The 24,585-nt window shown below is 37.9% G+C and overlaps 1 protein-coding gene across 10 annotated transcripts in view; it reads right to left on the bottom strand.

The window, feature by feature from the left end:
- Positions 1–24,585, bottom strand: part of LRRC7 (leucine rich repeat containing 7) — a 342,753-nt gene that overhangs the window by 40,586 nt on the left and 277,582 nt on the right. For all 10 annotated transcript variants that reach the window (XM_075067709.1, XM_075067704.1, XM_075067702.1 and 7 more), the window contains 5 exons: positions 22,920–23,120; positions 16,868–16,979; positions 16,443–16,623; positions 13,860–15,537; positions 2,039–2,158 (listed from right to left, as the gene is read on the bottom strand). In XM_075067709.1, coding sequence (XP_074923810.1) covers positions 2,039–2,158; positions 13,860–15,537; positions 16,443–16,623; positions 16,868–16,979; positions 22,920–23,120 — 2,292 coding nt within the window. The remainder of the gene's footprint in view (positions 1–2,038; positions 2,159–13,859; positions 15,538–16,442; positions 16,624–16,867; positions 16,980–22,919; positions 23,121–24,585) is intronic.

Raw genomic sequence — 24,585 nt, 5'->3', positions numbered from 1 at the left:
TGGGTGAACACCAACTTCGTCAGATATATGCATCTGACGAAGTGGGTATTCACCCACGAAAGCTCATGCTCCAAAACGTCTGTTAGTCTATAAGGTGCCACAGGATTCTTTGCTGCTTTTACTGGCCCCACAGGTATGGATCATTTACATGCTATATATTCTGTCAGGCAAACCGAAGAAATCAGATTTAATATGGATAGGTGACACACATGGGGCTCTGTACCAGATTCTGCTCTCATTTGCATTGACACAAACCCATTAAAACCAGTGTGATTATGCTAGTGGGAGAGCAGAATTTATCCCTTATTTATTTTTACAAAATCACATTCTTCAGTATATGGGAATTTACTTTTACAGAAGACTCTGAAATTAATTTCAAAATGATTGCTACATTTAAGCCTTCAACTGGTGGAAAAACAAAACAATATTCTAGGTCATGTTCAGTGCAAGGAAAATTAGCATTGTCATAAATGCACATGGAAAAGTACCTATTGAGAATGAAAAGTAAATAATATTCAGAATTCATTCTCTCATTCATTTTCATAGATTTTGTTTGCAAAGATTATATCAATGCTTCTTGTGCCTTTATACCGTGGTTTCTGATAAACTGAAAATAAAATCCTTTTCTTAGAAACAAGAATCACTAATTCTGCTGAAAAAACATCTCTATTGTGTGGAATGTTTTCACTTGATTTCATTTGTATTCTATATATTATTTTAACATCCATCACAAAAGTTAATTATTTGAAGCTGGGAGTCCGTTATTGCCAATGCAATTAAAACTGCTGATGACGGCTACAACAATGGATAGTGCCAACGAGTTAAACAGATTCTGATGCATTGTGTAATATTTATAACATACCACATTTGTACAGCAGGATATTGAAATATCTAATACGGATTTGACTTTGCAGTTTCTTATCACAATAATGTACAAATACATATCATATATTGAGATGATGAGTCTAATCCTGATCTCACGTATACTGGACAAAATCAGGTGTAACTCCTCTCAGGAAGTACAATCCTTCTCCCAGCTCCTGTGTACACTATACAATCCCTTTGAGTGGTTCAGCCCATTCCCACAAATGGAAGGCCAGGGCCCCATCTGCCTTCGACCGCCCTTTGTCTCTTGCAATGATTTATGTTCCTGGGGGTGCCAGGAGGGAACAGTCCCTGGGCTGCACTGAGCAAAGTGACTTCTATTGCATCTGGACCTGATGCTCTACTTGAGTAATTCTCCTGCACATTTATAAATGACCCCTTTTCATTGTGTAATTTTTGTAATGGCAAAGACTGCTGCTTCTGAGACTGGCTTGAATGAAAAAATCTGAAGTCAGTAGGAAAATATTTACCTTATCCATACTTAAAAGGTATTTGAAGTGCAGCATTTGCAAATATATTCATTATGTCTTTGGACTTGACTCTGATTCACTTACACCATTTTTATTGACTTCCTCTGCTCACTCCTATAACTAACGCAGGAGAGATCAGAACTAGCACATGTGTAGATTAACAATTTAATAATCACTACTGTTTTTACAGTTAGATCTTTTTAAACTTGAGGTTTTTAAAAAATTTTAGTTTATTAAAATTCTTTGTCCTTCAGTTTTATGAATATTCATAAACAAGTTTACCACCAATGGTCAAATTTTCAGCAAGCCTTAAGTTGGTCTCTTTCTCCACACTTAGTTTTAAATTACTGAACCCTAATAATGTAGGAATCTGAATATTTTGTGCAGGTAGAGTGTGCAGTTCTCTGCCCAGCTATCTAGTTTGTGTATGCAGAACTACTGGTACATGCACCCACTTTTGCAAACATAGTAAGTTAACTTGGCATAAGTGAGCTCAAAAAACAGGTTAGGATTGAAAATATGACCCTTAGAGTATTGATTTACAAGCTGTTTTAAGCCTTGAAGAAAAAGAGTATTGCCCCTATTCTGTGTCAGTGAAGCCAAACGCTGATTTTGGTGGGAAAAGGCGAAAACTGCCAGTACATAAGTGTCAGATTTTATATCATCATGTTGCTATTGGTTACCTTTTTAGTAATGGTTTCTGGTGGCACATCCCGCCTTCCAAGTGGATATGGATTCCATTGGCTACTAGCAGAAACATCTTCTTGTCCGTTGTCTAGGATGTTGCTCTGCTGTGATGGGGTCTATTGTAAAAATGGTAGGATATACTTTAGTGCCTTGACAGATCACTGTATAAAACCACCACTTACTTTTGCCCCAAATCCACCTTGTTCAATTGCACAACATTTCATCTGTAATGGGAATCATTTTATGTTTTATCCCTATATCATGTTAATGTGTAAGAACTATATACCTGCTGCAGTCTTGACTGAACTGTTGTCTATGGACCTTACTTTAAACTGGAGAACTTTAGATGCTCATTAATTATCTTGGCAATAATGAGAGAAGTGAGAAAAATTAACTCAAATTCTGAAGTAATAGAACAGTAAATATTTTTCTGAAATTACATTTAACACAATAGTTTGCTATAGAATCGCACAATCTAAAAGCATCTTACTGCTCTTTCAAATTGTAAAGTACAAGAAAGAATATATAAATATCTCACCATCTTCTATAATGTAAATATGAAAAGGTAAGCTTACAATGCATACTTTAAAAGGTTATATTTAATACTGACAATATTGAAGTTATAGTTGTCATATCTTGGGTTACCTTCTGCATTACTCTTACAGACCTCAGTTCAGGAAAGCACTTAAGCATATATGCAAATTCCATTTAAGTCAATGGGACTTAAGCACATGCTTAAAATTAGGCACATCCTTAAGTGCTTTCCTGAATAGGATAGACTTAAGCACATGTTTAAGTGCTTTCCTGAACTAGACTCATACTTCTATTATTCTTTTCTGTTCAACTCCCTCCCCCTTTCCCCCGACACATTTAATCCTGCTCATTTTCCTTCACTGGTGACTTTACACATCTCTTTTTCAGTTATTTTTGTGGTCTTCGTGTCCTATTCTATCTTTACCTAATTTCATTTTCCATTTATTAATATTTTTAGTTAGGCTTAATTAATTTTTATTCACATAAATATAACTTTCTTATCTGAATCCTTTCAAAATTCTGCCATCACAGGGCTGATCCAGCCACAGGAGGATTTCTACAATGTGGAAGATCCTCTGATGATACTCCTGCTGGCACAAATGCATGGCTAGGAGAAGGAGAGCATGGCTGAGAGTCCATTACCTTTGGCTGATCCCTCATCTATTGTAACAGACCCTTGGGACCATCAGCAGATAACATAAATTAAAGCAGATTTTAAACCACTCTAGTTTATGACAGGAACTGGCCTGGTGTCCAGAAGGATCAGCGGAATGCAAAAGTTGCTTAGAGCCATTACCACACCACTTACGCTCTACTGTTTTCCTTGTCTGCAGTTCAGAATCTAGGCCATTGTTCCAGATTATTTCCAATTTTTTTTTCTCTGTGGAAACCCTTTAGATATCTGAGTACTGCCAATGCCTCCTACCCTGTTTCTCAGTTTGGCTGAATGAGACTGCATGATTGCTATACCCTTGGAGTCATGAAAATAAGATGTGCATCTTGTGAGATTATTCCAGTGAGCAACATTAGAAATAAAAACCTGCCATTGCATAGTCTCTATTCTGAGAATAAAAACACACAGAGAAAAGGAAGTGTGTCATTCTTGCGATGTGACTAATTTCCACTAGTGGCTCTCATGGACTGAAATCCCCAGAGTTGCTCCTACTTTGTAAGACTGATAAGAACATTTAAAACAAATCATGCGCTATATGCTATTCAAAGGACTGTGTCTATATGACAATATTTTCTGACAAAGTAACATACTGTTTGATTGTTCCTAGGGGAGAGAGTAATATGCTTTTGATACTGAAGTTCATCTAAGCAACAATCCATACAGTGTAAAAAATAATTATCATATGAACTTTAAAACTGAAGGCATTCTTCTCAAAGAAGTTCCTTTTTTCACTGCAGAGAATGTGGTGCCATTTTTTTTTAAAGCTGCAGAATAAAGAAAAATGAGGCAGTTATTTACTGTTTTCTGTATAAGATTGGGAAAAATCTGTGATGATAGATCTTTTCGTTTTTGACAGGAAAATGAATTTGGCTGCTTATAAAGTTATTCATTTGACAGCGGCTGAATGAACTGCACATGAATAGGAGTTTTATACTTACTAAATCTAGATAAAAAGTAAGAAGCAACAGTTCAATGTGATAGTAGATGCAGTAGAACAGATTAAGAAAGATAAACACATCCCTAATTGTTTTCTTTGACTCTTAGAGCTGCCATTGGCCAGTTAGGCCTTAATTATGGCTCTTTGGAGTCTGAGCAACACTAGGGAGAAGGAAGAGGAACAAACCATCCAAGTGGTATTGTCTGGATCTATTACAGCTTTGAAAAGCATAATGCACATGATTCCTTCTTACTTTCACCAACGGAAATCAGTAACTCCTTTGGAGTCAAAGGAATTATGCTGCTGTAAATGAGAGGAGAAGGCCTGAAGTAAACAACTGATGTAGTGATTCTTGCTATAACTGCACAATAGGTGTAACATGCATTCTCCCTAGTACAGCAATCCTGGTATATAAAGGGCTGAGGCCCAGGTCCTCTCCTCCTACTCCAAAACACACCATTTATTGGGCCCTTAGTTCTCTGTTGAAAGCTCTAGCTGCTTCCCTTTGATTCATAGCACTAGAAGCCAGATAGTATGTGAGTGTGCCGTGGGGACGAACTTCCTGCTACATCTCCTCCCTTTAATGCACCTACATATGGGAGGAATACTTTTGCTTCTAGAGTTTCTGTCCCTCGCCTGAGTTCTCAGAGTCAAAACAGCAGATCCAGCTGAACATCAATAACTTAAACATAGTATTGTTTTAAATGTGTTAAAATTTGCTCTCCCATCAATATATACTCCAATTAATGTCAGCAGGGATTACATTCATATAGAATGTATCCCTTTCAAAGCTTTTAAGTAGACAAATGTAGAATTGAAAATTAAGAATCCAATAAAACACAGTAGATGTTTAAACATATGATGGTGTTGTTTCAATCTATCTAGATGTGGAGACACCTGCAAAATGAAGTAAGGTTATTTTATTAACCAGGATAATGATAAAAAAAAAATCTTAAACAAGTCAGAGAGAACACAGCAAAAGCTGCCACTGTTATTAAATTTGCAGGCTCCACGGGTGTGGATTGCTCACAGGCATTCAGTTTTCAGAAAGAAAAGGTTGATATATGTAAGCAATCTTTTTCCCTGTGAGATATGCATTCTGAATGTGAGAATTTCAAGCGACTTATGTTTAGTTATAAACTTTCTACTGTATTACCCTTCTTTAAATAAAAACCGAATCAACATTTTCTGTGAAAACAGTCTGAATCCACAACACACTTCCAGACAATTCCAGAATTTCCAGTAGATACCTCTCAAAGATCTACACAGTGCCATTGGAAGATTTATAGTTTAACATTTAGTTCACGAGTTATTTATGTCTTGCAGCCAAAAATGCAAAATGTTCTAGAATACATCAAGAAATAAAAATAAGCAGTATTAGGAATTCAAAGTATTACACCAATACTAACTTTGTCTTTGCTTTGCAAATTGTATAGTGAGAGAATATCATTCTTCCACATTTTTTAAGATGAAATTTTATGGTGGCATGTAGCAGATTGTGATTCAGTGCTTAACAGAAGGAATACTAGAGTAAGAGCTTGGAGAGTCCTTAGTTGCTGGTCACATGAATATGCATGTGAGGTCATATATCACCTAGATCCATACATATAACTCCCCATTGACCTGAATGCATTAAAGTCAAGTATAGCATATGATCAAAAATTCTTGATGTGCACGATATATGAAATACCTCATCCTTACATATACATGCATAAAATACTAAGGCTGTCTGGAATTACACGTCAAAGTGATTCCTTGCAATGACCTGGAACAAGAATTAATATCACCCAAAGATATAGCAACAGTCTTTGAAAGAAAAAAAATATGACAAATGCTGAAAAACTCCTTTTCTAAGTGAGTACCAATTAAGATGCCAATTGTCATTAATTGTGCAACATTGGAGATGTACAAGTACAAATATGAAGGTTTGTAACACTCTGGATAAGCTGAGAGTGAGGGGCATAAGAAACTAACCAAATGTTAAAGAATAAGTTACTAGGTGCAGTTTGGCAATACAATGTGTGTATTTGTACTGTTGAAATATACCGGTTTGCTTAGTAGCTGGGAAATACAATACACTTTATGTATTAATAGTTAGATCAGGCTGTTAGACTCCAGTTCAGCAAAACTCTTAAGCCACATGGGCTAATGTCAGAGCATGTGAGTAGTCACATTGATTTCATATGCATATGCATAAATAATAAGACAGTTTGGAATTTTATGTCAAAATTATTCCTTGCAAGAACCTATCCTTACTTCAGTGAGACTACTCATATGTGTTAAAGCTGAGACTACAGTCCCTTCTACATAATGCTGTGAATATTTTGGCAAGATTTTAATGCATAGTATTCTACTCTATCTTGCTATACCTACTTCTTTAATGAACCATGTAGATTAGTAGATGTTTATACGTCTGTATGATACATATATACATGCATAAATATATCAATAATAGGTATGAAATCAGAAACAGAAAAGTTTGAGAACCCTAATTTGCTTTTCTATATCCCCAACACTTAAAACCAAAATTTAAAAATACTGTAATTGTAGCTAGTAGGGTCTCAAAGCATGTCAGTGCTGTTACAGATAAATTAGTGGAAAGAGGAAAACCTTGGCTCCTGTGATGCAATCTACATACATTCTTAAAAAAAAGTCTATAGTACCATTTCTAGGATTAAATATCTACAATATGAAACATAATCCCAGCTCTATTCCCAGAACATATAATCAGGATAACATTAGTCTGCAACACAAGAGCAGAAAGCAGCAAGGACAGCCATGTGAGCTGGTTAATCCAAAAAGCAAGGTTATTAACTAGGCAAACTATGGTACTAGTATCTTTGCTTTTTGGACTGATTACAGGATATAAGCATGAAAAGCTAAAGCAGCAAAAAGCAAAGGGTATTAATTTATTCTGTGGTGTTGCTATATACTGGCTATCCCATACTTACTTTTGGTAGAGGTAGCTCTTGCTGAATTTGGTTTTAAAATTTAGATCTAGTCTGCAAGTTTAAAGTCATGCTTCTGCCTGCATGCATTGCTGACAAACCTCCAGAGTGCAGCATGCCAAGGTTAACAGTGTGGTGTTTGTAAGCAGCGGTCTGAATAGAGGAAATAACCACGTGACAGGATATGAACACACATGCTCATTGAATCAAGTATCGCACAACCATGGTTAACTTCACAGGTTTTAGTTTAAGCAAACAAACAATACCAAGAAATAAGTAGCTTTTTGATGCATGCACTCAGTTGAATAAAAGCACATACAGTACTGGTTATACACAAAATGAATACCATAAAAAGACTATAACACTGATAGCAAATGAAATATTTTAGTCTGAAATACTAAAGTCTGAAAACTGTGGTATATTTTATGGTACAAATCCTTTTATGGATCTAAGGTCAGGGATGCCATACACTCCCAAAAATCTGTGTATCCGAAGTCCAGGGAAGTAATAGCAGGAAAACCCATACAAGAGGTCTCTGTACCATCTTGTGTGCTATTTAATTGATCCCCAAGGCAGCTCTTTGTGGAAGAGAAGATTTTGGTTGGGACAGACACACAGTGAATGGGTCTGTGCATAAATGGACTAAATGGACCAAAATTCCACATAATAGGATCAGCTGGCTGGATCCACTACTGCCCATTTTCTTTATTAGCAGCTACAAACCAGCTGCACAGGCAACCTGATATGTTTGTGTTGAGGATTCCATCAGTTAGCACAATATGTTCTCATTTGGAGCAAAGACCTTTAACATGAAGTTTGTTACACTTCCTACATCTCCATAAAGATTGGTCCATAAAACTGATCTTGTGCAAAGTATCGTTATGGTCACAGTATCACTTTCTGACTGCATGCTGCAAATTTACTATATATTAGATCACTTTCAATTGCATTAATCAATATGAACCTAATTTAATCAATCAGGATCTTCACTGCATGCTTTATATGAATGAATGTATTCTTTACACCAAACACAAATATTTAAAATAATTGTAAAGTGTGTCCTAAACCAACAAAATCCAGAAAATACAAAGTTTAGACTGAAACCTCTGTCCTTAAGATACCACATTTTGATTAGGTATTATGTGGTCTCCAAACAAGGAGTAATTTTACATACCACAAGTATAGCAATGGAGGTAGGGAAGAAGTTTCAGTCTTCAAGATAAATTTTTTAAGTTTGTCTGTTTAAGCCTTAAAGTTATTTTAACATTCATCATTGTTTAGTACATGAATAGCAATGGATATCTTGACTTCAGAGTTGTTAAGATCCAGCATAAATTATGTATTTGGATACATTTTAAAAATTTACACATTAGACCACAGCAGTTTTTCAAAGCCGCTTTGGTTTATGAAACAAGCCCATACTTATAAAGTGTATTTTTTGCAGGATAGTCAAACCATGCATAGAAATATTATATCATCAGTACTAGATTTTGCATGGAAAATAAACATGCTCATCTTTCTACATCTAAATGGGTATAACAATAATCTCCACACTGAAAAGCAGTAATTGTGCATATCCAACGCTACCATTACAAGTTAAATAAGCTACAGGTTTAATATTGCTTCCTAAAAACACCAGTAAGGGTTAGAATACACTTTTGACAGTTTACTTATGTTTTTTTCCCTCTCTTTAAAAACCTATGATGTATTTGTAATACACTATTGCCAAACAGTATCCAGAGCCTTTCAATGCTCTCTGAGCATTACTGAAAGGGTAGGGTTTCAGCAGTACACCCATATCACTTCTGAGAAAACCATTAGCAGGTTTCTTTTTCTTTTTCTATTTCTTTTTTTTTTGGTAAGGACGCCTGGAAATCAAAAGAGTTAAGCCTTCTGAGTTAGTTTTTCAATGAAGAGTGCATATTCCAGGCAATGGAGTCATATGTGAAGAACTTCTGAAAGCCACTACCATCCCAAAGCTGGAGAAGAAAAGTCATAATGGGTCTGTCTTCAAAACCTCGACCAATCAATTATTTAATTTACTATGACTTCTGTTAGTGACTGTCAGAAGTAGAACTGACTGGAAAATTTTTGTTCAAATCGTTTTCATTTAGAAAATACTATTTTGATTAAACTGATTTTTTTGTGAAATTGTATGGATTTCACTGAAATTTCATTTAAAAATTGGAAATCATTTTGAAAATGTCAAAACATCTTATTTCAAAATTTTCAGAACAAAGTTTTGATTTTTCATTTCAAAACATGCTTTCATTTAAAATTTACTTTATTTTTATAAAAATAAAAGGGGGATCAAAATTGAAAACTTCATATATATCAAAACAAAACATTTTGAGTGATCCCCTTTTTCCCCAGAGTTTTGTTCTGCAAAAAGTTTCGGCTTTATGTACCAATTCAGAGTGAATTTTTTTCACAATCTCAAAATGTTTTGAGGGATGGAAAATCAATTTTCTGACCAACTCTAGTTAGTAGTTTTCATTGGTTTGACTTTTTTTTTAAAAAAGAGTGATGTCATGTTTGAAATCCCAATAAGTCATGAATGATACATTACCAACCACAGATCATATTCTGCATTAAATTATACCCCTATTGCACATCTGTAAATGAGAGCAGAATTTGAACCCTTATTACACAAGCATTTCATTTATATAAAAAACAAATCTACTCTCCAGCCATCCTTTATGTAAAGTTAGATTGGTTTAAAAAAAAAGGAAAATGAAAAACAGTATAATTTTTTCTAATTACCTTGTTTAATTTTGTTTTTAAAGGCAATATTGCTTTGGCCTGTAGTCACTAGCCCCCAGCAACTCCCTCTTTCTTCTTCCAGCCTGGCTTTGGTGTTTTTCAAATATTGGCCCTGCTTTAAAATTGAACCTTTACTTACAAAACTAAACTGGGAGTACTGAATCCTAATCTGGATGGAAGGAAAACAAGTTATTTCCCACAAATTTGACCATTTGAAGAGTGTTGGCCGTTAGACATCAAAGATAAAGTCTAAGTCTGGTTGCCAAGATTTGGAGGTTGTTGAGCCACTATGAAAGTAGATAATTTACCTTTCATTTGAAAGTAAAAATTCACAGCAGCCAGGATGCCTGTTTTTCTGGCAGGCCTGTCTGACAAAGGATGCACAAGTGTCCTTTAAAATGTGACCATCAGGGGTTCGTTCAAGCGGTGAAACATCAGTGAGAAACGTTCCATGTTTCTCCTTAGCCAATGTGGCACTCAGCTGTGCTTCAGAGGTAGCTTTGGTGCTATGAAACTTTAGGAACAGATTTTCTGTCTTCCGGCTGTGGTAGCACAGTAGGGCTTAATAAGCACCTTATGGGATCACAGAATAATTCCCTGCCTGGCCTTATGCTGTCCTCCCTGCAATCTCCAGCACATGGGGATGCCAAGGGTAAGGAAAGGAGGCATTATGGGGGGCAGGTCCATAATGCATGGCATTATAGAGATTATGGCCTATGTTGCAGCACATAGATCATTCAAGATAGGCTACTGTATGTTAGCTATACAATTTATGATGGGGGTAGGGTAACCATACATCCCATTTTGGCCAGGACAGTCCCCTTTTTAAGCCCTACCCCGGGTGTCCTAATTTTTGGGTCAAATGCCCAGTTTTGCCCCAAAAGTGTATCTTATCCAATGGGGCATGGAAGAATGTTTGGGAAGGCAGGAGTAGGCTTGCCAGTTGTGGTTGGATGTATTCCTGGAGGTTTCATCACATGAAATAATGTTTAATTAAAGATTAGTCTAATTCCTAGAGACTCCAGGACAATCCAGGAGGGTTGGCAACCCTTGGGGGAGTGAGCAGCAAACGCCAGACCCACACAGTGGGGTTCAGGCGAGCAGTGATGGCAGGTGGCTTGGGACAGCTCTGTATGCAGGAGGGAACGCAGGCAAGCAGCTCAGACCAGTTCTGCCTGGGGGGTTGGATGAGAGACTTGGGCGAGCCCCACATGGTATCGCATTTTACCTTTGGGAAATATGGTCACCCTTGCTGGGGACCATTTTCGACACTAGAGCAGTCAAGAATCTGAAGTACGCTGTGTCACAGAGGCCCCTTGGGGGTTCACTACTCTGCGTCTGCAGCTCCTGAAAGGCTGGACATATTCACTACAGCTAATACTCGTCAAGATATATATTTAAAAGGTGGCACGTAATACATCTCTGGAAAATGAATAACTCACTGATTATTAATATTCTTGCATGATGTATATATACACTGTCAACCCACAAGGGATTACACAGATTTTCTGGAGTTATGACTAAAATGTGTTTAAACCAAGCATATCAGAAGGAGTTGATAAAACAGTCCCTCACACCCCCAGACAAAGGAATGAGGTTATGTCTGCTTGCATGTGTACTTCATCTAAATTGAGTAAGGTGTGACCAAAGACAAAAGCATATTTGCATGCCAGGCAAACAAAGCCACAAGGAGTGCAAGTGGGGAAAAAGCAATCACAGTATCAGCATGGGAATGGAGACTGCACCCCCAGGAAGCCTTCCTACCCTTCATAGAAGGGTTAATGAACCTTGAGATATACTTTTCAAAGGTTTACTGGACTATAAAGAGAGGAACAGAAAACCCCTAAGCCATTCTTCACCTGAGGAGACGAGGAAAACCAGCACCTTGGACTCTGTGGGGATCCTAAGAGCTATTCACTGACTGCTGGAAAAGGAAGATTATACAAGGTAGTTTCCTCACTGAAGACTGTAGCTTAAGCTACATCTTAGCCATTATAAAGCATATTGTGACTTCTGTTTTTTGGTAACCCTTTCTATTTTTACCCCATATCCTCACTTAAACCTCTCTCTTTCTGATTGAATAAGCTTGTTTTTACCTTTTATCTAAACCGACCAGTGATGTGGTTGAAATAAGTGTTTGGCAAACCCCAGTTAGATTAATGAGCTGCAGAGTATAGTCTCTTTAAAGGAGCAACAAACTCCTTTAAAGGACTGGACACTACAGAGCAGATGGTTTGGGGGAAATTCAGGACAGGGAGGGTCTTGGGGTCACTTGGCAAACAATAACTAAGCAGTGGAAGCCAAGGTCTGACATGCATGCTTGTGTTCAGGCTGTTGGTGTCAGGGCTGTAAGCCACCATAACACAGCACTTAAGGCACCCAGAGTCGCAAGGCAAGTGGTGACACATCTCTTACTGATCTGGGTTGAACCCAAAGTGTTACAGATGCAAACGTGGGCAGCATAAAGCCATATTTGGTCCCTCCTCCCTAAACTGTGCTGTGCACTTCCTAGAGGTACAGCCAGAGTCAGATCTTTACTCTACTTTTTAAGAGGAGTTCAGACCAAAAGTTGAAAATCTTGGTACCTATACTGCCATCTAAATGAGTTTTGAAAAGTTTCTTCAATTTTTTCTGAAGATACACCATGAAATAGCTCTGGCAAAGCTAAATTGGGAACTTCATATTTTAAAGTAAAAATTACATTTTAAACCAGATTAATAGTCTACATAGTATAATAGTTTTTCTGGTGGCAAAAGGAGGAAGCTGATGAAGGGGATATGAGGGAAGAAAAAGGCCAGTTTAAGACTCTTTGTTTGTTTGGCCACTCTTCAGCAGTGCATTCTAACCCACTAGCCATTATTAATTTTCATATTTTCCCATGAAGGTTATAGGGGAGCTGTAACATTGTTGTTTATATTCACCCCCCAGAGTTCCATCAAGGTTTGCAGTTTAGCATCCTTCAGTAGGAAGTGAGTTGGAAATGACTATTGGCCACAAACTACTGGAGGAAGGGCATTCAAAATCACAGGGGGACTGAAGAAGACTGTGTCCAATAGTCTGAGAACACAAAGAAGTCAAACAAATACAGCTTTGAAATACATTCACTCAAAATAGTAGGGAAAAGTTTTTGTAATAGTTTCCTTACGATTTTTTGCTTTTGCTGCTATGAACTGTTTTACCTAATATGGAGATATATTGCATAAACTACCCTAGACAATTTTAAAATTATTTTTGAAATTATGGAGCAAGATTCTGATCTTGGTTAGTAGCATAATTCAATTAATTTACGCCAGTGGGATATAAGAGTTATGCTCATTAAATTTACAATAGCAACAAACTAAGCTAGGATTTGAAACCACTGGCCACTGGTGCCCTTTTTGGGTATCCCAGACACCTTGTTGTGGCTAACTGCACTAATGGACTCAGAATGGATTTATTTTCTACAGATTTACGTTGACGGTAATTCCATCCAGATCATCTACTCTCAATCTTATTTCTGTTCTCTGAATTTGTTTTTAAAATTCTTCCTATTTATTGTATGGATAAAAGTTTAGTGATATCATTTTGGGAAACTGAAAAATGGGAGAGTTGAAATTTTTCCACTAAGATTCAGTCCTCTCTAGTTTTATTTCAGAACCTTCTACTATGACTGATACTGCTCTTTGATAGAAATTATGGTTGTAGTGTTTCAGACAGTCCCGAAGTATAACTAAATGAAGCAGGTTTTTTGGTACCAAACACTTTTATACATAAGCCTCCATAAATCATTTACCCAAGAACCCCCAATACTAATTGATTATATATCTTACGTCAACAAAATCTTTCACAGATGAGTTCCCCATAACACAAATACATGGAATCTCACAATCAGAAATTTGTATATTCACCATTGTACATGCACATACTTAGAAATATTAAAATATAAAACTAGAGCATTAATTCCAGAGAAATGCCAAACATACCCTGTCTAACCTTCTAGCTTCTATATGTCTAAGTAGCTGTTGTCTCCAGTCTGCAGGCATTTTAGCACAGCTCTCATTTCCCTTCACAGGGGTAGGCCTTGTCTTTATATCACTGTTATCTGAAGGCTTGTCACCATAGTTACCCAAGTTATAGTCCGATGGTATCTTTTCCAATAGAGCTGCCATTGTAGGCCGAGCTGAAACTGGCCTAGTCTGAGATGTACCATAACTCTCTGTACTGTAGCTTCTTGCAGACAATGGCCTCCTTTGTGTAAGGTTTTTAACTGGAAAACTTCCAGACTGGGCTTTCACTTCTTGATATGAAGGGTGTTCATCTTCATACCTGCCATTTCTTTTGAGGAACTGGGTTTCAGACACTGAGATACTGCTTTGGCGTTCCATAGCTGCTCTATACTGAGGTCTGCTATACCTATCACTCTGAGGCAGTTCGTGAGGTTCGCTTACTCTTCTATACATTGACATTTCAGTGGAGCTTGCCAATGAATCAGCTCTTCTCAAAAATCCTGACCTTGATCCCTGGGTTGAGAACTGAGCATTAACAGCCTCCTCATTAACTGAAGGCTGAGAGAATGAAAACATGTGCTCCATGGGGGGATAGCCTCTATAGGCTCTTGGACTAACCAAATCCTTGGCAATGTTTTTACTCTGCTGGGGAACATATTCTGGATTGTGTTGAAAAGGTGGTGGTATCCTCTTTTCTGCTTTAACTTCCACTGCTCCTTGAGGATTGAAGCTTTGGTCAAACTGATAGACTTTTTTGGTAACAGAAGGCTTTTGCTGCTGCTGTACCTTAACACTTCCATAACTCAGCAACTCATCATCTAGCATTGGTACAGACTGGCTACGAGACATACTAGACATACCATGCTCCTGCCCTATCATTTTATCTAGTCTTTCATGGGTTCCTGCATTGTCATTACGGGATGCATAGTTTTCTAATGGAATATTATAAACTTTATATGTACCAATGTCTATTTCATCAATACTTTGCGACTTCTTAAATTTACTAGTTTTTAAATCTCTCATCATTGGGGAAAGCCTCTCTGTACTCTTGCTCATTGCAATAACACTTTTAGAAGACTCTGGACGGCAATGAATATGTGAAAAGACATTACTAAGACTTCTGTTAGCATTTGAATCATGATACTCCCAGGCTACTCCTGGAGAAAAAGTGCTAGCTGCTTCAGGAGATTCTTTGATATGATCTTTCCTTTCGGGCAAAGGGCTGGTGGTGGGGGTGCTCTCCAATTTAGAAGGAAAAGCTGTCCTATCTTCAAAAGGACTTGGAGTTCTGGTCCAATTCTGCCAAGGATTGGAAGGAGGCACTTCTGATTCAGGTGTGTCTCTGAGTGTAGGCTGTTCAAGTTCCAGGGGAATGCCAACTATCCTGTCTTGTCTAATTAAAGGCCTGCGTCCATGAGCAGACGTGCTTCTAGATTTAGCGCATAAGAGAGGGTTAGTGCTAGGATTCTCCACTGTGCTCTCCTCTGCAACAAACCCTGTGTTATCATAGTGTGGGGCATCATTCCAGCTGTCAGCAAAAGTGTCACTCATTGGATGCCTATCATTGCGCTGCTGCAGGTTTCCCACTGGAGCAGACTCTAGCTGGCTGAGTAATGGCTTTGTCTCAAGAGGCTGTGGAAAAGACTGCGCAAGCCTGCAAAAATTAAAAATAAAATGCAATGAAAACTATCCCGGCCTCTGTTACAATAAGTGAGCAATCAGCAGAAAGAAGTTCTTACAAAACATCCTAATGTTTTCTCATGTATAATCTTTGGATTATATTACAATATATATAAATTATGCCAGTGCTTTGTCATGAAATCTGGCATTTTCTAACTTTTGAGGGCTTAGCTTTTCAACTTAAATAACTTTTAATTTTTTTTTGTATGTAATATAACTTATTTTTCGGCAAAGTGAGTAACTCTGCACATAATAATTCAGCTATAAAATCCTTTGCTGTCATAAATCCAGGAATTAACACAATTCCAGGCTGAAAAACAAAGCTTCTGAAAATTTGGTGCATGATGGCCCTGATCTTCTTGTCCAGTTGGACAGCTTTGTGCTTCTGCTGCAATGCAATGGCATCCCCATAAAGCAAGCTTAACCTGCCTGTGGAGGATTCTGCATATGTAGGACACATTTTGGTGGCAAAGAACTGCTATAGCAGTTTCTATTTTGTGTTGCCAGTGTAGGAGCATGTCTGGGGTAGAGAAGAGGTGACTCAGTATCCCTACGCCCTGACAATCTCCAGCTGCTAGAATAGTCCCCTTGAGGCTGTTGATAGCCAGTAAAAATTAGAGCAGCTTTCAGGCTTCTTATTTATGCAGGGGTCCTCTCAGGACAAACTGAGGGCTGGGGGTTACAAGCATTCTGTCAATCCTAAGGTGCGCCAAGCACTCCTCAGCTGCAGCTCAGGATCTAAGCTTATTGTGTGCAAACCTTATAGCATAGCAATTTACTATGCACTTTCGGTATGTGGTTATTTCACTTTAGAAAATATAACAGAGAACCTGACTCTCCACTTCACCAGAGAATCAGACCCAGTAAACATATACACACCTGTTACCCCACAGAGAATTATTCACTGCTTCTTTGGCAGTTGTTTGCAAGGACCCCATTTTAACACGAGCATTAGAGGATCCTGAGGAAGCTTGGGAAGGTGAGTAGTCTGAGTAAGTGCCTGAGGAAACACTGTTATTGAGACAGTGGATTTTATCTGCTTCAGATTCATCTGTTGATTCTGAAATGAAATAGAACAAGCATTATGGGGGTTGGAGCATTCAGAAACTAAACATTCTGGAAAAAATAAATGTTCAAACTGTTATCATGCATATATTTAAAAACATGTTTGTAAGATATCTGCAAATCAGAGTGTAGTATCCAATAAATCCCAGCACAATGTATTACTTCTAGCTCATCTGTCTAGCTGCATGCATTAAACATGCCTTCACTGAACACAACTGGGAGTCAAGATACTGCAGTACCTTTCTTTTCTTTACCCAGAAGAACAAGTTTGGGTTGGTACAAGGGAGCCTCAGCCATTGAAGGGCGAAGTTCTGCTATCCTCATGTCATTAGCAGGGTGTCCAAAGGAATCCTGAGAGAGAGAGAGAGAGAATAATACCAAAGTATAAAATAAAATTATAGTAAGGTGGACTTGCAAAAGGCAACGAAGAAACAGCCACATTTGTCATGAACATGGAACTACATAAACCCAGGCACAGACAGTATCATTCTAATCATGCTGAAATTGTCACTCTACAATTCTACTTCTTCATAAAATATTTTAACAAAGCAGTAATATTATGATGAGAGTGTGTTTATTCTGAACACGCAGATGAGCTAGATAGAACTTATGAGATGCGTTAAGACCACACACATTTTTGATGGAGTAAAGGTTAAAAAAATGTAAAATTTAAGTAGAAATGAATGAAAATTTAGAAAAAAACTATTCACTTATTGAAGAATTAAGTATTACTCATTCATTTGTTCCGATTACAATGGGACAGATCTTTACAAATTTAACTGTCCCTACATCTGCACTGAACCAAAAGGCAATATTGGCTCCAAAACAATTTTCTATGAACTTAGGCTAATAATAATGTCAACCCTGTGTTTTGAGAGTAAATGCTAATCTGGCTGAACTTCAAAAGGTTTCCTACATAATGCAAGGAGCAAACAAGATGTGTGCTGCTAAAATCCATGCTGCAAAGAATTAGACCAGTAAGTCATTTGTTTCTGTTTTTAAATAAAATGTGCTTTTATTGGTTGAAATATGTGTTCTGACACTTTTGGTTAATTATGACTCGAAAGATTATTTTAGAAATCATAGTTTGCAGCTCTCTTTAATAGAATAATTCATATTAGGATTAAACTGAAAAACATTTTGAAAATCAAAAATCACTAGGTTCACAGAATTTAAACAATAATGTAAAGAAAATTAGGGGTTGGAAATGCAGGGAGAACTTTGAATGGTCTGAGAGAACCCCAAAGATTCTGACTCATCTCTGATCTACTTATAAAACCCTTGTTTTATAATACCGAGCATTTACATATTTATTTTTCATACATAATCTCAAAGAATTTTACCAACATAGGTAGGTGCTATTATCCCAACACACAGATACGGAAACTGAGGCAGAGAGAGATCAAGTGACTTGCCCAGGTCACACAGTGAATCAATGGCAGAGCCAGGAACAGAACCCAGGTCCCCTAGTCCACCACTCTAGTCATCCATGGCGCTCCTTTAAGTGTTGTTTCTGATATTGTAGGAGTTGGATGAAACCTTGTTATGGGGTTGCAGTTCATAGGTGCGAATTCACCCTTCAGTTAACATAACTGTAAGCATAAGACAAAAGGAGTGCATGAACCCACCCAGGAGCTTTTGCCGAGTATTGTTTTGAGCAAGTATGTGTATGGGAAGACAGGACACAAAGAAACTGAGAAGGAATGAGAGAGAGAGGGCCTGCACACACAGAACGGAGCTACTGAAAGTATGATAGCTGTCCCTGGAAGAAGCCTGGGGAAAGGTTTTTGGGTCAGGTGTGCAGGCTGGAAAGAATGCTCCTGGTGCTATGAGCAAAAGAAGCTGTTTCGTGCTATTTCATTCCTTCTGTAGTCAGAGACAGACGACTTCGTACATTCTTTGTAAATAAACAAAACAGCATAAAGAAATATCTGACTATCACCAATTTCTACTCCCAACTGGTACACCAACGGGACCCCAAACTTTTGACTTGCCGCTCGGGTCAAAAGGGGCAACAACATTTTGATTTTAGGGGCTTATAAGGAAAAGTAAGGGGAATTAACTCAATGGATTTCCTAGAGACTCTGCCCTTTTGCCTTCCTAGTACTGAAATAAATTCAAATTGAGTCCTTAGATTGTGTTAAGATTGAACCCATTTAATTTAAAAAGTAAAGTAATATATGGTTGAGGGGGCCTTCTCAGTTGTTCCCAGCTGGACGTGGCTCCTCTTTTACAGCTGTCATTTCCAGCATCGGATTCTTTGTCCACAGCTCAACCATAAAACTGTCTTGTTAAGTCAACAACCCCACCTCCCATCAGAAATGCTCTAGACTCATCCATTCGTTCATTATCACTCACCCAGCAGCTGCTACTGCTTGATGATCTCTCACTTCACTCAGAACTGTTTTAGCACAATTTATCCCTTTGTTTTTCATATCCAACCAGACAGTTGCTGCTTCCCTCCTTGAGAAGCTTTATGATTCCATATATGCAACTGAACCCAAATGCTGCACTGTCTGACATCTTCAATCTGACTGATTTACTGTACTAACCAGCTATCAGATATGCTCTGAAAACACCAAGAAAGAGGAAGAAGGGAAGTGAGATAGTGGCTTGAACCATGGAAGGGTAATTAAAATTAGGGAATTACAGAACAGGGCAGCTAAGTGAAAGGAATGGAGATATGAAAAGGGATCATTCTCTGTATCTCTCCTCCTCTTCCCTTCCCATCATGACATGGACATGGTTCAGGTGTGAGGAGGAGACTGCCCATGGAGACCTTGTGAACAACACAAAGTGGGAAGGGAGATAGTGGAAAACATATTATTTAGAGGAGTTACGGGGGGGATCCAAGCCTCAGGGGAGACCTTGAGGAAGGCAGCTGATGGAACACAGCCATAAGGGGCACTCTGATGGAACACAGCCTCTGAGGGATTGTCTTGTGGGGGGTACCCAGCTTCAAGGATCAGGAAGGCTGGTGTGGGACACAGCTTTGGTGAGAGACGTGGATGGTAGATGAGTTAGGGGGACGACAGATTCAGAAAAGACCTTCTGGGAAGGGTGGACACAGGTTGGGGGAAAAGGGGATGATAGTATCGGTCATGTGGAGAAGAATGAACATTTGGTGGAGAAAACTTGGTAGCAGAGAGAGAGGGAGAAAATGAGAGGTGTTAGAAGGGAGAGGGAGGAAAAATCGGCATTTATAAGTAGGCGTGATGGAGGGAATGTTGGGGGAAGAGAGATGGTTTGAGCCTTGCTGGAGGTATACTTGTAGCTGAGCACTTCTGCTACAGAAGGTGGAGGGGGGTTGAGGCACTATAAGACTCTGTCCCCCCAGCCTTCGTTGGCAAAGCTATTCCATCAATAGTGAGTTAAATGACTTTGTGGAGAAGATGAAAGAAAGGAAAGAGATGCAATATTCGAAAACACAATTTCATTAATTAAAAATGAAACCATGTTACTATTGCTCTTATTTTCATAGGTTTATAAGATATATACTTTATTAATTACTTTTAGTAACATGAGTGAAAGCAAGAATAAGTGAGAGGATTGCCACATACACATACACATTTGAGAGTACTATCATACTTCTGCAGTGATATTTTAACATTTTTGCCTTACATGTAGTTATACCTTCTCAAAATTCCTTAGATTCCTTATCAGTTAGTTTAATCAGTTCCTCAATGTTGGCTAAACAAATATATATATTTGTTTCTTATGCATACTCCATATTTATTGTAATATATTCAAGACCTCAAATTATTTTGATACACCAGTTACAGTTCCTTTATACTATTTTGTATAAAAATACACTATATAAAATATACTATATTTCCTATACAATATAATAAACACACACAAATTAAAGCTGGCCATTACTTAATAACATTTTGCCTATGCATCAGTCAGTTTCCACCCCAATATACAAACTTATCATCCAATGTCTTTTTGAAAAAGTACATGTGTAGCATTCTCAAGCTGTGATATACTGTAATGTTTGAAGCACAGAGCATGTTAAGTTTCTTATTGTACCTCTGAACTTTCTGTATGTTCTTCTTTCTTCTTCCTGTTTGGGATTTCCAAAGTCAAGTTATGAATGTTGTCTGATCAGACAGGTGGCTTTTTTGGAATGCTTGATTTTCTATTCCTTGGTCTCCACTACAGAGTTAGGTCAACGTAAGCTGCCTTACATTGACTTAATTGTGTCAGTGTCTACACTACAGCCTTGCTCCCACCAATGCAGATGCCCTACTACATCAACATAATAATTCCCCTTTCACAAGAGGCATAGGGATTAGCTCAGTGTAGTTAGGGCAACACAGTGTTCATGTAGACACTGTCATTTACATCGGCTGTTGGCGGTCATGCTTGTCAATTTCACGGCTCCCAGCGGGAACCGTGAAATTGAAAAGAAAGACTGTTAGGCTTCCTGCTATGAACCCCGCATCCGGCTCACAGCTCGGGCTGTCAACCTGGGGCGAGTGGGAAGCTCTAGCTAGAGCCCAGCTGTTCACCCGGCTCCTGGCTCCCCGCTGGGCTGCCATCCAGGATGCCCACTTCAGGCTGGGCTGCCATCCAGGCTTCTGGCTCTCTGCTGATAGCCCTGCTGACCCCCCACTCCCAGCCAGGCTGCACCCAGCTCCCCAGCCCCCACCGGGCTACTGCCCAGGCTCTCTGGTTCTTGCCCCTCACCAGGCTGCCACCTGGGCACTCTGCTTCCCACTGGGAGCCCAGCTGCTACCTGGGCTCCCGTCTCCTGGACCAGGTGCCACCTGGGCTCCAGGCTCCTTGATGTTCAAAGCTAGATGATACAACACAAATTTATCTAGTTGATGAGAACAAAATGGCACAAATACCGTGACTGAAGGAAGAGGATTGTAACAACATTTGGTGAAAGTTAAATGATTAGAATGTATTTCAGAGAGTTAAAAGAAACAACATTTGGATTCAAGGACTTTAAAGAAAACAGCAAATTATTTGATTTTGAATACTCTGATCAAAGTACCCAGCTGAAGCAGTACCTAGGTTTTATGAACATTTGTGGAAGCAGTCCCAAGGGAAAACAATTGTGCTAAAGTGTGCTTTAATAAGAACAAGCCCAAAAGAAATGGAAATATTCTCACTGTAAGTGAAACACACATGGCAGTGCAACAAGTGGAGCAATGATTACTAGGACTATTGGATGAGTGAAAACAACCCAATCTGCAGTGGTACATGCACAACGGGTGAAGACAAATTAATATAATTACACAGCAACAGCTGGCCACAGGGTGGTACCTTTCAAGGATAATGCATTAATTGTAACAGTTAAATTACAAAGAGGTGAAAAGAAAATTTGATAAAGATTGAATGACTTTGTTTTCTAATTTATTTTCTTTTTAAAATTTGGGTTTTGTAGGGGCTTCCAAAACTGTGTCAGGTGCTTTCCACGGATCTCTCCAGGTATATTACAAAATGATCAATAAGTACTGCAAGCATCATCACAGCTGTAATTTGTGTTTTTAATTGTAATTAATTGGTTTTAAAAAGAGGCTAAATTCAGACTTTGTATAAGTGAGTAAATGTCCACTGAGATCAAAGGAACTGACCCTACTTACACGACCTCTGAATTTAGCTCCATATAGCTAGTAAATTTTGGAAATAACTTCCAACAATGTTCATGGTAGCATTGCAGCCTTTTACCATATAACGACTTACCTTCTCTTGGTAAGTATCTATTTTTTAAGGAGCAGGTTCTGCAACTCACTCACAATGAATAGTATCTTACTTCATAAGTAGTCCAATTGACATTTATGAGACTTCTTCAGTAAATACTATTCAACAGGCGTGACAAAGTTCATTGAAGTCAATGGAAAGACTTTTGTTGACTTCAGTAACCTTAGAATCAGACTCAACATGAGTAAAAGGCAGAATCTTGCCCTAAATCATTAGATTTGTTATTACATATACTCACAAATGTCTTCTTGATTCAGATACAACTGAGATGTAAATTATTACATGGTCTATTCTGCTACTGCTATGTACATTTCACTGCCATTAACATTTAGGAGAGTTACAGACACACATGAACAGCAGAATAGCTACTTACATCAATGACGATTGAAAACTGAGAAAATGAGTCTCAACTAATTTTAGAGAAAAACTAGGAAAAATTAATCTGATTCTAATAAAAAAGTTAAAACCAGAAACAATTGCCTATGATTTTATGATCAGACATAAAACAATGTCACGTAACGGAGCCAGGTTAAAACCCACCTTGAGCTCTTGAAAGTAACAATCTTGTAATATTACCTCCACTGAAATCTCCTTTGTTGCCATAGGCCACTTGTGCTCATACTTTTCTTTCATAATTTGCTCACTGTTGGCAGCTGGCGTTGAGTTCTCAGGCCTCACTCCAAGGCTTGTTTTGCCCACCAGATTTTGAACAGATTTTACCATGTTCTTTAAATCTTCTGGGTATGGAGTTGGATAACGTTTTAGATTTATTTCAACCTAAACATTTATAAAAAGAATTAAAGCAGAAATATGAAATAAAAATAGCATGCAAGTTAAATCTATGGTTACAGTACTATGAATAAGTATATAATATACAAACAGTGAATTAAAATATTTGAGGAGTGTGCTACATATATTGTCATTATGAGGAGAGGTGTGAAAAACTGATTTTTCAGTTCAGTGGCTGAGTGTTTTGTTTCACTTGACACCATTATTTTTACCTTTTAAAAAAAATAAACTGAAGCAAAATTCAAACAGCAGTTTCAATCAAAAAATCAAAATGATTCATTTTAAAAATGTCAAAATTAAACTCATTTCTTTTTTGCTGAAATAATTTAGCAAATTCAACATTAATTCACAAAGCTTTGTTTAAAAAATTTCACCCAGATCTAATCATGAGTCATTTTCAAAGTCTGTGGGCTGGAATCTATTTCAGTTATATTAATATCAATCTAAGGTATAACTCCTCTGATGTCAAACACAGATCAGAATCTTTCCCTTTATGTTAAATTTTTTACCATGTAAGAATACTGAGGTTCAGATTCTACTCTCAGATCAAGACCACTATCAGATCAGATCACATTCTGTTCTTGATAACATCTGTGAAAATCCAGAATAATTTTCCTATATTCAGTGGAGTTATTTTAGATTTACATCAGAATAACTGATAGCAGAATATAACTCATTGTGGAACTATTTGTCCCTTGATATGGACATGTAGCTTGCACTGATGTCAATGAGATCTATTCTTATTTATAAACAAAAACAGGAGAATAAATCCTTATTGACTTAGCAGTGAGTCACACTGAATAGTACCTTACCCTGATAGTCCTGTATAGACCTGTTGATTTCCTGTACTACTCGTGTGACTCAGGGTGGCATAACTAAGTCTTTAAAGATATACATAATAGAATCTTATTTTCAATCAGCAGAAAATTTTCTAAGTAGAAAATATATCGGAGGTCCCCAAATGCAGCAGACATCTGTTGATATGCATGTCCTAGAAATTCAAAAACATGACTGATTTGAAAACTAAAAGCTATGGGAACTAACATTCAGTTCTTTACTATAATAAAGTACATATTAAAGATGGTATGTTTTGATGTGCTCTTTAATACAAAATGTAAATGTATGATTACTATATTACATGTTAATATCGAACTCCCACAGGAAAAAGAAATTGGAAATGATGTGTAAAATATAACCTTGGTGAAGCTTTGGTTGATTTACAGTTGAAAGAAATAATATTTATATGTGGTGTGACAAAGTTCCTCCTCTACCTTGGTGGGTCCTGCGCTTATTGGCAGATTTGCTCACCTCAGTGATCTCCCCCACAGTCTGGATCAACTCCTCCTGTGTCTGATCAGGAGTTGGGAGGTTTGGGGGGAACCCGGGCCCGCCCTCTACTCCGGATTCCAGCCCAGGGCCTTATGGATTTGCAGCTGTCTATAGTGCCTCTTGT

Source organism: Chelonoidis abingdonii, chromosome 7, assembly GCF_003597395.2.
Source record: "Chelonoidis abingdonii isolate Lonesome George chromosome 7, CheloAbing_2.0, whole genome shotgun sequence".
Taxonomy (NCBI): Eukaryota; Metazoa; Chordata; order Testudines; family Testudinidae; genus Chelonoidis; species Chelonoidis abingdonii.
Note: the sequence above shows the minus strand (reverse complement) of the source record. Positions and strands in the feature narration are given on the sequence as shown.